This window comes from Ascidiella aspersa, chromosome 6 (assembly GCF_963924565.1).
Source record: "Ascidiella aspersa chromosome 6, kaAscAspe10.2, whole genome shotgun sequence".
NCBI classification, from domain to species: Eukaryota; Metazoa; Chordata; class Ascidiacea; order Phlebobranchia; family Ascidiidae; genus Ascidiella; species Ascidiella aspersa.
Genome location: NC_139452.1, coordinates 19491744 through 19505606, shown reverse-complemented (window position 1 = coordinate 19505606; position 13863 = coordinate 19491744). Strand labels below are relative to the sequence as shown.

At 35.8% G+C, this 13863-nt stretch overlaps 1 protein-coding gene across 3 annotated transcripts; it reads right to left on the bottom strand.

The window, feature by feature from the left end:
* Positions 1-271: 271 nt before the first annotated feature.
* Positions 272-13309, bottom strand: LOC146140634 (protein misato homolog 1-like). 3 transcript variants are annotated; one of them, XM_083391321.1, is made up of 3 exons: positions 12936-13309; positions 2269-2545; positions 2069-2179 (listed from the first exon to the last, which is right to left on the bottom strand). In XM_083391321.1, exons 1-3 carry the CDS (start codon positions 13198-13200, stop codon positions 2170-2172), a joined length of 552 nt encoding a protein of 183 aa, XP_083247447.1. In that variant the 5' UTR covers positions 13201-13309; the 3' UTR covers positions 2069-2169. The 3 variants fall into 3 exon arrangements, with proteins under 3 accessions (XP_083247445.1, XP_083247446.1, XP_083247447.1); XM_083391319.1 differs by having other exon boundaries at positions 272-2545; XM_083391320.1 differs by lacking the exon at positions 12936-13309 and having other exon boundaries at positions 272-2179; positions 2269-2411.
* Between the last annotated feature and the right edge of the window lie 554 nt (positions 13310-13863).

Here is a 13863-nt window from a genome sequence, read left to right as displayed (position 1 = left end):
TTATTTGTAGTTTTAAGTAAATATACTAAAAACGATATTGCTCATAATAAGACGAGTTTACCCAATTTTAATAGATTTAAGTAGGCCTACAATTCTTTATGACAAGAATTTCCTTGCTTTCTTATTTATTTATTCAAAAATACTTTACTTGGACTTTACTTAGACTTAAGTTATTTTACAAATAACGTGACTGACTCTTTGACTTGTTTACAACACTGGTATTCAGTTCCATATATAGCGACTTGTTAATCCCTGAAACACCAACCAGGTAGAAATTGTACAGTAGGTTTAATATCAACATAGAAGTATTTTAAAGAAGCTTACGCCATATTCTTAAAAACTTCAGAAAATTCAAAAAGTTGAAACAACAATGCAGTCTTCTTATCGTGCAATAGAAAAGCCTGACCTACGGTGTAAATATTAGCATTTACTGTCAGGAGGGTTTAATGCCTTAAAAAGTTTACATATCTGGCGATAATAAATAAAAAAAAAACTGACCTAACTGAGTTAATCAATACTCCGTTCTGTTTTTCTTTTTTGTTGGGGGGGGGGGGGAGTTATTGGTTATTGGTTTATTTAACGGAACGAATGAAGAAAAAGGTGAGATAAAACATGTATTAGAAAGCGACGATTTAGAGGGAGGCGTTAAAAGTGGGCATTTGGGCTTACTTACGATTCAACAGACCTTCGCTATTGTAAACATTTACAACTTCATCGGAGAAGGTTTACGCACCCCTAAGTGACAGAAATCATACAATTGTTTTGTGACGTCAAATGGGGCGAAGTTGATAAATTACTGTAAGCAACTATTACAGTTTTGCGATTTCGATTTCAAAATGGATTCAAAGACTGTAATTATAGGGTATTAAAAAGCGTTTTAAATCGATTGTTTCATTGTGCGATTTAAATATTGTTAGGCTACAAACATTGCCTGTTTGTCGTACACTGAGCAGGTTCTGAGGGAGTTTTATTGTCTTGGCCACAAAGATAATGAATACACGACCATGGTTTGGTCAATGAAACAAAACACCACGAGCCACAACACTGTTTACAGCGGTTATTTCCAGCAAGGATTTTTACCAGAAAAGACAACGACAAATTATTATTTAAAAGGCAGAGCACGTCCCACCATAATCTGTTTCTAATCCTTTAAGCTGTTCTAGGCATTCTGTAAACTCGATTTCGTGATCACGATGGTAGTATTTATACCACTTCATTAGTTTGTCACCTTGTGTATAACATCGGTTTAAAAGTGTACTCAGGGCTGGAGAAGATTCAAGAAGGGTCATCACAGGCATGCTTTCAACATAGGTCTTTTTCATACTTGAGTGTTTGCTGTATGGATTACCATCATCATTTGCGTTTAATAAATGTTCTGTATATTTATCTGAATACTTTATTGTATGTTCAAGAGTAGAAATTTTGCCGTCGCTACATACATCTGATGCAAAAATCTGAGGAAAAGGAGTGGAAACTTTAATGGGTTCTTTGATAACTGACACATCACAATCAACATTACTAAATCTTTCCTTCATGTACAACTTCATCAAAGAAACTGGGGTTGTGCTCGCAGCATTTTGGTAAGAGGTCCATCCTGAACCAAATCCTTGTGATGAAATGCCACTTAGCTGAATATTTAGAGAAAAGTATTCTCCAGCATTTTCCAGATTGGGCGTAACAGAATGCCAGAAGTTACTATCTGCATAATTATGCAAAAAGTCTGACAAACTTTTATGGTAATGTTGGTTATAAGGCAGTGGAATGGCAGATGAGAGGCCAAGTAGTTTTCTTGAACCAGAAGTCATTTTGATGCCAACATTTGAAATTTTAGAAAGCCTTTGTCTTGTTCTATAAGGGCGCGACAGTGACTCTAACAGAGCTGCAATGACTGCACTTGTGTGGTAATTTGAAGATGCGTTATAATTTAAATGAGGAAGCATTCTTGCCTGTGTATTAAAAATATCAGAACACAATGAAATCGGAACTGTGTAGCTTGACAATTCCAACAAACCAGATAACACTAAAATTTTGGAAACCAAGCTTTCTTGCAATTTAGATACATTTGAGTAAGATAAGTTTTGCGGCAAAACTGGAAAAGTTGCAAAAGTTTTTTCTTTGAATTCATCTCTTAAATATTCCAAAGCACCACAGGCAATTCCACCAAACCCATTATGCAAATCTGAAAGAATATGGAAACCTTGAAGAGTATCACACTCCTCAGCAAAAAAACGGACAAATTCTTCAATGTTAGACAATGTTTTTCCATACCTTGCTTCATTTATTCCACTATGATAAGAATCATACGTTTCTGTAAAATTTGTATCTAAACTAATGGTGGTGTTTGGGTGATAATGAGTTCTTTTAAAATCTGCCCATGTTTGAACAGTGTTTTCAAGTGGATGTGTTTTAGGTATCTGTATATTTTTTCCACTGCCTAATCCATTGTTGATATCCAATCTTCCATTCCGTAAATCTTCAAGAAAATAATTATTTTCTAAAGGGTTTGCTTTGTGATATTCAATTTCACCGTTCCACATTAAACGTCCTGTAATGTAAAAAAAAAGTAATCAAATAAAAGTTACTCAATAAAATACACAATGGGTAGTTTCATACATTGATTCAAACAACAGTTAGTTTTATCATTTTATGTTTTAACTAGGGCGATTATCTTTTGACCTAAAAATGAGACAAATTTGAGCTATGAAATTAAAATATTGAAAATGTTTGTTTTGACAAAATTTCGGGAACACATTAATTCAAACAACGTATTTTTATATGAAGTAAGCCTACTGCATTTGAGTCTTGGTGTCAATAGTCACTCATTTTTAGTGTTTTAATGACCACCGGTTGAACACAAATCAGTTAATTATCAGGATAGTTTTGGCAATATCTATATAAAAAAGACAAAAACTATAAAAATGGAAGATCTGGAATTTGGCAAAATTTACACTCACAATGTGCAAAATCAACTTCTGAAAAAAACTATAACAAATACACCGCAAGTTTCACAGTCACTACGCTAATGTGCAAAACTACAGCTTGCTTGGAGAAGTGTCTGTTGGCAGTGTAATCATGCGTCTACAACCTTTTTACAAACCGGTCTTGAAGACTCGTTCGGTATGTTTTGTTAGGTAATTTAACCACATAAATATTTTTTTGCCAGTGAATCTCATCTATGTATCTGGTCAGTAGCGTTTTGAGGAAATTTTTCATGCATACCCTGAAACTATAAACAATAAACTTCCACCAATTTGTATATCGTAACGCATTTGACTGCCTATTTTAACTATACCCATTTTAATTGTAAAGATCAATTTTAGACATTTTAGGGTTTGCTTTCTCGGAGGTTCAATTGAGGTCAGGAGTACATGAAGAACATTATTTTGTATCAGGGAGTCGACCCTTTGACTTTTCCGGTTCAGATTCGGTTTGGGTTCAAGGATTTTTTCGGAATCCGGTTCAGTTCAGGCTTTGCTTTCGAACAATTTAAAAGTTCCGGTTCAACTCCGGTGGACCATCGTTATTTCAAAACCAGTTTATAAAGTTCCGGTTTGTAATTCCGGTTCGGTCACGGTTAAAAAAAATACCTAAAACCGGTTCATAAAGTTCCGGTTCGGTACCGCTTCGACTCCCTGGTTTGTATCATTTATATTGTTAATTAAAAAGTCCACAGTAATTTTAAAAAAAGGTATCCAATAAAACAAACGGATTAGATCATCATGGGGCATTACCTAAATAGCAAAGAGGAACAATTTTACGATTTAGGAGGAACAATGTAGGATTAGAATTTTTTTCTATATTTATCAGAGATGGAAGTATTGAATCCTAAAAGTTGTATTTATAGGTTTTTAAAGACCTGAAGTTGTCACCTGCAGCTGTAGGGATGTTCAAAGTATAATAATATGGCATCCTTAGATTCCAAACCAATTGGATTTGTATCACTTTTTGCCAGTTATATCTGGTAATTCGAACCGATATAATTTATTTGTTTTGGATGCGCCTTATTGGACATACAGCTGTGGCAAGTTTGGATAAAGTTACTGTGTTTATACATTTGTAGCGCTTTAAATGATGACAACCAATTACTTAGAACCTTAATCATCATGTGTCAATCAAGTCTGATTGGGTGCAACGTTTCCAATTTCATTAAAAGCGTTATGTTGAAAAAGTAACACTCCATAATAAAACAAGATGGCCTGGGACAAAACGCACAAGCTGACCTGGTCAGACGGAAAAAGGGGAATTCCCCAAGTTAAAAATTCGGCACTCGCCCTTTTAAATTTCTGGATACGCCCCTGATCCCATACATGAAACTCAGGAAACTGCACTGCTAATAGTCTAAACACGATTCTACCAAAATCAATCACATATATTTCATGGTGTTGGTTTAGTTTTTTTTGCCTGAAGTTAACGATTACTCACTAAGCCGTTTTTCAAAAAACTTGTTTGCTTTGCGTCATAATTAGGGCCATTTTTATCTTAACCTAAAAAAAAATGTTTTTTTATTTTTATCAAATTTTAACTTTATTTTAATCTAATAAAATTGCTTATTTGTAGAGGCTACAGTTCTTTCTTGAATTGATGCATCGTGTTTTCTGGCGTTAGATTTAGCTTGCTTAGGCATTTTTGTATTACAGAATGCCAGTAGGCTATTCTTAAGATCCAAACTGTTGATCTTTGAAAAGACCATGTTTATGAAAATTTCAAGTTATTATGAAGAGGAGGAAGTGTTTTATAAGAATTATTTAAATGCGTAACTATAAAAAAAATAAAAAAAAAAAGTTAATGCTGATCCAAGTGGGTATTGTGACATATTTCCTGGTTTTATGGGTTAAAGTGGTTTAATTGTGTCACAGTTCCTGATTTACAATGTTTCCACAACAATTTTTACAAAAACTACTCTCAAAAACATAAAAACTTTGTCAAAAGTCATAATTTGACAAATTTTGACTTTATTGAAAATTACGACTTTATTGTGAATTTTAACTTTATTTTAACCTATAAACTTCTTAGAAACAGTCACCTAGATGCTGAAAACAACTTTATTCTTTAATTCGTGGACAGACAAGCTCCTTAAAATATTTTAATATATTGACTTTTGCGGGCCCTAGTCATAATGTAACTTGAGTACTTTTTTTGCATGTATAGCTCAAAGCAAACTAATTAGGGCAGGGCACTTTTTTGGTCGAACAAAGCTTATGTAAATCAAATTTAGGGACTTTTTGGTTGTTTGTAGATCCAATAAAAGTAATTGGAGCACTGTTTTTGTCCGCCTGTGGCTCTAATAAAACTAATTTGGGCACTTTTTATCTGTACGTAGCTCAAATTAAACTTATTTGGACATGTTGTTAGTTGTATGCAGCTGGAATAAAACTAAATCAGGCACTTTTTTGTCCGTACATAGTTTCAATAAAACTAATTTGGGCAGTTTTTTTGGTTGTATGTATAGCTCGGACAAAACTAATGTGGGAACCTTTTTTCCGTATGTAGCTCAAATAAATTTGGGCACTTTTTTTGTACGTAGCTTGGATAAAAGTAATTTCGGCACTTTTTTGCCTGTACGTAGGCAATCATAAGCGAAAAAATGAAACCTAGAATGTAAAATATGTATAATTGATTTTTAACTGTGAGCCAAGTCAGCTAAAATGCAAGCTGCGGTTGAGGGAAAATAAGTTCTGTAAATTACACACTAAACACGTGGCATAGATTCACAAATTGTTGCCAAACACATAAAAATATAAATATATATTTCATAAACTAGTTCAGTTTTTAATACTAAATCCCAAATATAACCTGTAATTATTAGTTTGATTTGCCTATCGAGGGATATTTTGTTGCAAGGTAGTGACAGAGAAATGCGCGGGAGAGCACGAGAGGGTCGCAATAATCTTACTTAAAAAAAACAGTTTCTTCCAGACACAACAGTGAGTCTTTTTATTTGGAGTATTGTGCTTGGTAGTCTGTGTGGCGGACCTACCCAAGTGTAGTGCAATTTAACCGCCCAATGGTCAAGGCAATTTTATAATTGTTTAAACTGTTTTAAAAAGAACAATATTGAGTACATTTTTTCACACATAGCTTAAATCAAAATAATTTGGGCACTTTTTTATCCATATGTGTAGCTCAGATAAAACTAATTTGGACACATTTTTGGTCATACGTTGCACAAATGAAACTAATTTTGGTACTTTTTTGTCCATATGTAGCTCCAATAAAACTAATTTGGGCACTTTTGGTCTGAGGTAGTTCAAATTAAAACTATTTTGAGTACTTTTTTGTTCGTACGTAGCTTAGATAAAACAAATTTGGGTGTTTTTTTTAAACTTTGAGAAGTAAAAATTTGGCACTATGGTTGTGGTTCTCAACCTTTTTGTTCTCGTGACCCCCTTTAAGTTTTCGATAACTTGCGTGACCCCCCAACTGTAGTGTATGACAAATAAACCTGAGTAAATAAAAAACACATTTTAAAATTGGCAAAATTCAAAAGGGAAAAGATCTAGTTTAGGATTGTATCAAAATTTGGCTAAAATGTGCTATGAACAACAAGCTAAAGTTACGGTTTGGGCCAGGGTTGCCAGAGATTAACATTTTAGGTCAAATAATATTTAGCATGTACCTAGTGCGAGACTAAAGGTAATAATCAATGGAGGTAACTGTTCTTGGTGAGCAGTCAAAATTCCTTACAAATTTACAAAACGGTTAGTCGTTAACAGCAGTGCAATAATAAAGCTGTCTGTAAATTATATTTCTCTTTGCCAAAATGGCAAGACCAAAATTTTATTACCGGTATTCTGTGGATGTTTGGAAAAGGCTATTTAAAATGTTATGTACCGCTGAAAAGTAGAAATACTTTGCCTGCAATCTATTGTAAACCTAGCACAACTTTTATTGTTACTTGGCCTAAATTTCAATTTGGAACTAAAGCGCCCTATACTACACCTGACGCTTTAGTATTGCAGAAAATTATTGCAGAAATTCGCATCAAAATCGAACAATTTTTCAATTAACGTTGTTAAAGTTGGTATAAACAAAGTTTGTAGGCCTTGAGAGCCCGTGGTTTTACTTCATCCCACAATGTTTCAAATAAATGCGGCCAAATTAGGACAGAAGGCTTACTGACCTAATGATTTGCAAACCGTCAGACACAGCAGTTAAATTAGGACAACTTATTGTTGTTGGTTCAAAATTTCAGGCCTTCTGTCAATCCTGGTTTGAGCGTCCATTCATTTTTATTATACATCGTTTGACTGAAGCTAGGCTTGATTCATTAATTGAAAAGTGTAATCATGACGTCATAAACGCGACAGGTTCACTGCAACAAAATCCGCACAAAGACAAATGTTAGACCGGCGGTTCTTTGGCACGGTATTATATTATATAATCCTTGCAAAATAGTGATCATGCGGGCTTCAAGAGGCGACGATTTGTTTTTAGTGAAAACAAAACTTTTAGTAAAACTCTTGTGCCACTGTGTAAAAAACCCAAGAGCAAAAAATTTTTCGCAAAAAAATCGCCAAGCAGATACATTGGTCGCGACAGTTGGGGAAAGTCTATGAAGCTCGTAGCCCAGGCAACAGGCGAACTTTTGCACAGCGGTGTTGAGTAGGATTTTTGCTGGAAATCTTTCGGTCTATTTTGCAGCCATATCAATTATATCAACAGTAATTAGTGTGGGGAACCCTGACCTGAAAGCTCTGTTCTTTAAATCATGCAGCTTTTCCATAAACATTAGATTTAAATACCGAAGGTGGGGGTGGTGGGACGAATAATGCAAGAAACAACAACCAATCGCCGTTTTCTTTACATGGTTAATGGTGAAACGGAACAGGGTATTTGATTACGAGTGCTACAAGCTTCATAGACCTACTCCAACCGTCGCAAAAGGAACAGTTGTTGAAACCCAATGTGATAGTGGCTTACTAACCGACCATGCTATCTAACATATTAACACTTCACAAACGGCTTGCCCATGAACCCAATGATTACGTTCCACACACTAAATCTGGGTCATATTCGTGTGAGCATTGCACACTTTTTGGTAATTTTGGAAAACATACTAGTATGGTTGAATATACCATTTTGATAACGACCAGGGGCATATCCAGAAAATCAAAAGGGAGGGGTCCCAAAATTTTTAACTTCAGGAATTCCCCTATTTTTGTCTGACGTTAATGAATAATGACGTCATAAAATAGTGACGGGTATGGCGTCATAAAAAATATTCAGGCACAGCCAATTTGTGTCCAGCAAAACCGAAACTTTATGAGGCAAAGCCAACACGTGCGCCAAAACCATTAGTATGCAAGCGTTAACTTCAGGCAAAAAACTAAGCTTTCTTTGAAATGTGCACGCCAGTCATCATTATACCACCTTTTAAAAATCTGAACAGAGAGGAACATTAGCTGCACCTAACTACGATGTTTTAGCGAGAAAAAAAAGACGGTTCGTCTTCGCGTTGTTAATTGTCAAATTCACACTTGATGCTATAATCAGCCAACCTAAAAAAGATTTTGGTAACGCATTAGCTTAAGACGCGTGACTCAGATACATTAGGAATATTGCCGCTTCTAAACCTTGACCAAAACGAACAACAAACAATAATATTACTCACAAAAAGGGGGCAAACTCCGCCCCCCCTGGATACGCCACTGTGTCACCAGATCAGTAACCTAAATCACCTAGCCTAGGGGGTCTGGGGAGATAAACAGCCCCTAGATGGTACGGGTGGAGGCCGAAAAATTTTACGTTTCGTGTATTCTAGATGCTAAAACCGGCGATTAGTAATTATGAGCTTACGATAGCAAATTTGCAACACCTCGTATTTAAGTCCGATTGTCTTATTCACTTCCGATCGTCAAGTGATTTTAATTGCGCGCGAAACGCTAATGGAATTGTGGTGTCAGAACAGCCTCTGTGACATATCAATCACAAACTGTTGCATTTCGTTGTCAGCAAAATTAACGATGCATAACAATAGGGATGTTCAAAGTAGAATATCGAATCCTTGGATTCAAACCCAGATGGGATTCGAATCCAATTCTGCCGTTTATTTTGGGTAATTGGAACGGATATAATTTAATGTTTTACCGCGGATTGTTGCGCCTAATTGCACAAACGCGTGTTGTAGGTTTGCCTGTCGCTGCGGCGACCAATTAACAGTGCTTGCTTTAAATGTAACCTGGTAGTGGTAGTGCAGTGTCATCGTTTTTTCAGGCGACCAATTACCGCGTCTATGCGATAACGTTTGTCTAATAATTAAGTGTCAATCAAGCGTTATTGGGCGAGCGATCAACGTGCAATTTCAGGTGGGGAGTTCGCAATTTCCCTAAGTGCGTTAAGTTTGCAAAAGTAACATACGTTGTAAAACGTGCTGGCCGTCCACAAAATGGGCTATAGGGTTACTGAAGGTCAACTTTGGGCCAATATTCAGCGAGGTTATGCAGTTATGCGCAGTGTAATTGTCAAGAATTCGTTAAGTCAATAGTAACTTTGTAATCTTTGCAGAACATTAATTGATTGCATAACAGATCACGCTAGTAAAAAAATAAGCCCTAAGACCCAACAATTGTTGAAAAAAAAAGGACCAAACTGCTTAAGACTTCTGTGTGCAGTGTTGCATTGTACTCACTATTGGCAAAAATATAAGTTTTGGCAACAACCTGGACAGTTGAGATATTACAGTTTACATAACTGCTTCAAATGACAGTTGTTAGATTTTTTTTTTATTATAATGTACACATGTTAGCAAATTGTTTGAGCGATTTTTTGCTGTGATTGTGGGCCTTGTAGGGTAGATTAAGATTAATCTCTTCTCCAAACAAAATCGAGGTTAAATAATTAAAATAATTTAATAAAAATATACTAGGATTCACTATTCTGGATTCGTTATTCTAGATTCAAAACCTAGTATTCTAGAATACCCTGGGATTCTACTTTGAACATCCCTACTTATCAACAAATTTGGTGATATTTGTAGTTTAATTTTGCCGATGGTATGAAGCATGGCTTTAAAATCGCCCTTTTTTAACTAGGTATAATTAGTAAAATATTCAGATGAAACTATGCAAGAAAAACATAAACATGGCTTATTTCTGAAGTTAAGACGGCGATTTATTATCAGTTTATCGGGCAATAGTTTGTCGGGGTTTTAATCAATGTTTCAAAATGCGACGGTCAAAGCGCCTTTTCGAGATTTAGGTTAAAAAAAAAATTCAATAGAAGGACCTGTGTTGAAGACGTTTGCGGTAGCTTACAACCATGTTTTCTCTACGTCGTTGAGCGTTGTTTATCAATAAAATATACATTCGTTAACAGGCCTCCTTGAGATTACTTGAGTCGGTGACAGGCGACTGCTAAATGAAACAACGATAATGAGCGTGATTAGGCTTTGGAGGCGATAAGCACCTACGGCTAACGTGTTTTCAATGCCAGGTGCAATGTTTCCGATGTAAAAAAATGTTACCGATGTAACATTGCAGCAATTACGGTTTTAGTTTTGTGATAATTGTTTACTGAGATTTCAAAGGGGGGTGTCATGACTCCTAAACACCCCCCACGCTACGCCCCTGATTACTTATGCCTAAACGTTTGCACTGCATGTCACTAAATTGAAATTTCAAATCATGTCTTATCGTGTATCTAAAATCGGTTAACCTAATCTAATGACACCCCACAGCCTGTATGAAAGCGCCATTATTGGAATGGTGTGTTAAATTATGTCACTTGTCTGGGTAGCTCTAAAGATCTAATTTTTGGTCTCCGCAAATAATTTTTGTATTTGGTTAAAACAGTGTAAAAATAAAAAAATGAACGTATAACTTAAAAAACAGTCTTGGGTCTGAAATAGGTCACTAAAGAAACGGCGCGAACGCACTGTGACAATTTAATCGCTAATCATGTGCTATCAGCATTGTATAACCTTTCTCACATATTTTAACTAAGTAACGTAAAAAAGACGTAGCAGCAATTGTTCAAATTGCGCGAATTCAAGCAAATATGTAATCCCGGTAGGTACCATACTGCATCCGACGAAAGAAAATCCTGTTTGAAAAGTAAATTTGCTTAATGTTCAAACCGCTGCAATAAACGCGATATTTTGCAAACTAAGTCCAATGTTGCGTCTATACTCGGTTAGGGTTGCTGTACGTTGTCTGTGCAAGTGTCGTAATACCTCATGAAACATAAAAGTAGAAATTTGGCAATATAAAATTTTATTTTACCAAGGCAATGTACTTGACTTGATTTTTACGGTCACGTAGGTTATTGCCCTATAAATGTTTGGAGACGTTTTACCTTAAACGTTAAGAGGTTATGCGAGAAGTCGCACGCGCACCCTTTGGATTTACCATGCAAACAAACTACAATACTGCATGATTTTTTGAAATGGTACGACTAAATAATCGACTATATCACACATCACTTGGGTAAGCATGTCATACATCTTTAAAGTAACGAAACCCCGTAACATTTGTTAATTGAGACTGCGTCAAACGCGAGAAAAATCCTTATTGAAAAAACAAATGCTTACTGTTATACTGCTGCAATAAACGCAATATTTTTTCAACTCTGTCAAGTATTACGTGGTTAAACATGGTTTGTTGTACGATGCCGTGTAGGCTTCCTGATGTTTATTCAAAGTATGTTTAAAAAAAAGTAAAAATTGTTAAAACTTTGCACTAAACGCCAAATTAAGCTGTGTCCGACGTCAGACAAGCCCATAACCTGTGAAAATATAAATTGCTTACTGTTTGCGATACTTTGCTAACTCTGCCTAAATTTAGGCTTTAGCATCAATCACTGTCACAATATTGTTGGGAAGGTTTGTTGTACGATATCTGGGTAGGTTGCCTGATATTTATTCAAAGTAAGTTTAAAAAAAGTGAAAATTGCTGAACCTTTGCACTAAACGCCAAGCTGCGTCTAACGTCAGATACAGCCATAACCCAGTGAAAAGTATAAATTGCTTAAAATTTAAACTGCGGAAACAAATGCAATATTTTGCGAACTCTGCCTTAATTTGGTTAAACTTACGCCTTTACTTGGAACGTCGCACACGATCGTTAACATGAATTATACCTTGTGATGTGCTTTTTATGTAATCCTGGTACCATAGTTCTTCGAACGCTTGAAACTGAAAATTGGTTACTATAGAAGGACTAAATACCCAAAGGCTAAGCACGGCAAACATCTTCAAAGTTGAAAACATTAAAATTTAATTTTTATTAGGGCAACATACCAAATTTGATTTTTTATGTCAACGCAGGTAATTGCCCTTGAAAAAAGGTTCTGCGCAGTTACGTTAAGAGGCTTATGATATGTCGCACGCGAGCCTGTGGAGAATCGTGTAAAATCAACGCAAAATGTGGCCAGTCGTGAAAAATCGCTCAAACGCGCAAAACAATTGTCGCGCTAACGGTATTCAGTATAATGCCCCATCTTTAGCCGTGCAAATTTTACAAATAATGTTACTACAGCTGCACAATTTCAAGCTGCAAAATCGTCTCCCCCACGCAAAATCCGAAGTTTCCATCTGGCCCTTGAGTAATACCTTAGCATATTTTGTTGAATGTCATTGCGTTGTAAGAACGGTTATTTAGCCACTAATCGCATTTAAGGAAATTGTAAACTCCAACCCTAGCATTAAATGTTAATCGCTCTTACAATAATACTTAACTGACACTTAATTAAAGCAAAATCATGATCATGTGGGTTCTAAGAGACGATTGACATTTTAAATCTTAACTTTTTGTAGTATAACGGGTCCCAGATTGGAAACTTTGGATTTTAAATTGTGCGGCTATGACCGCGGCTGGGCGGAAAACTGCGCGGGGGATAAAGGGATAAATCCCCCGCGCAGGCCTTACTTTACAACCTGGAATGAGTTGTATGATGATAAACTATTAAAACATCAAATAGCAATAAAAGTCCAACAATACCTTCTTCTTCTCTTAATATATCATGTTGCTCGTTAGGAGTTCTACAGACTGGCAAACTTTCTTTGGAGTCAATCAAAACCAGTCTTGGAGTGTAACACGTCTCTGATCTTCGTGTTTCAACATCTCTAAATGTCACACTTGAATCAATTTCTTGCAAATCGCTGGAATTTCCACTGTTAAAAGTGGACTCTTGGATATTCCACCAATGTGTCCCAACACAGTTTGCAAACTGGCCGAACTGCAAAGTGATTATTTCTTCAGGCATTGTGGCGATCCGATGCCTATATTCTAAATAAAGATGCTGATTAGATACAGCAGTGGTTCCTAAACTTTTTAGTATTATTTCACCTGACAGAGTTTCAAATGATCACATAATTAATGGCCTGCATCCAGAAAATCAAAAAAGACATTTTAATATTAACAACTCGTTTTGTAAAATAAAGTGGTAGGATTTTAGACCAACGCCCTTAATCCTTACCAACGCCAATTATTTGGGTTAGGCTTTGAGTTTGGATGGGTTAAGCAATATTATTAAATAATAATACTTGACACACTCTTATCTAACCCAAATAGTACCCGACACCCTAACCTAAATATTGTGCGTTGATTTATTAATTGTTTCAACGCTGTGAGACTCTAGACCAGTGTCGTTTTTTTCGATTTACGCGTTATTTCACACGATTTTTGTGTAACCATCCAGCTATAGAGATAATAACAATAAAGGTATTGCGGAACATTCCAGATCCGAAATCGTATTTACCGTTGCGTGCATTTCGCGCTTGGACTTTATTTATTTGGGTAACCCCCCGATTTGCAATAATATTCGTCTTGCGAGTAGAATGCTAATTTCATACATTATGGTTTGAAACATTAGCATAATGATCACAAATAAGCCAAACTGAAGAATACATATAATGCTAGTTAACTC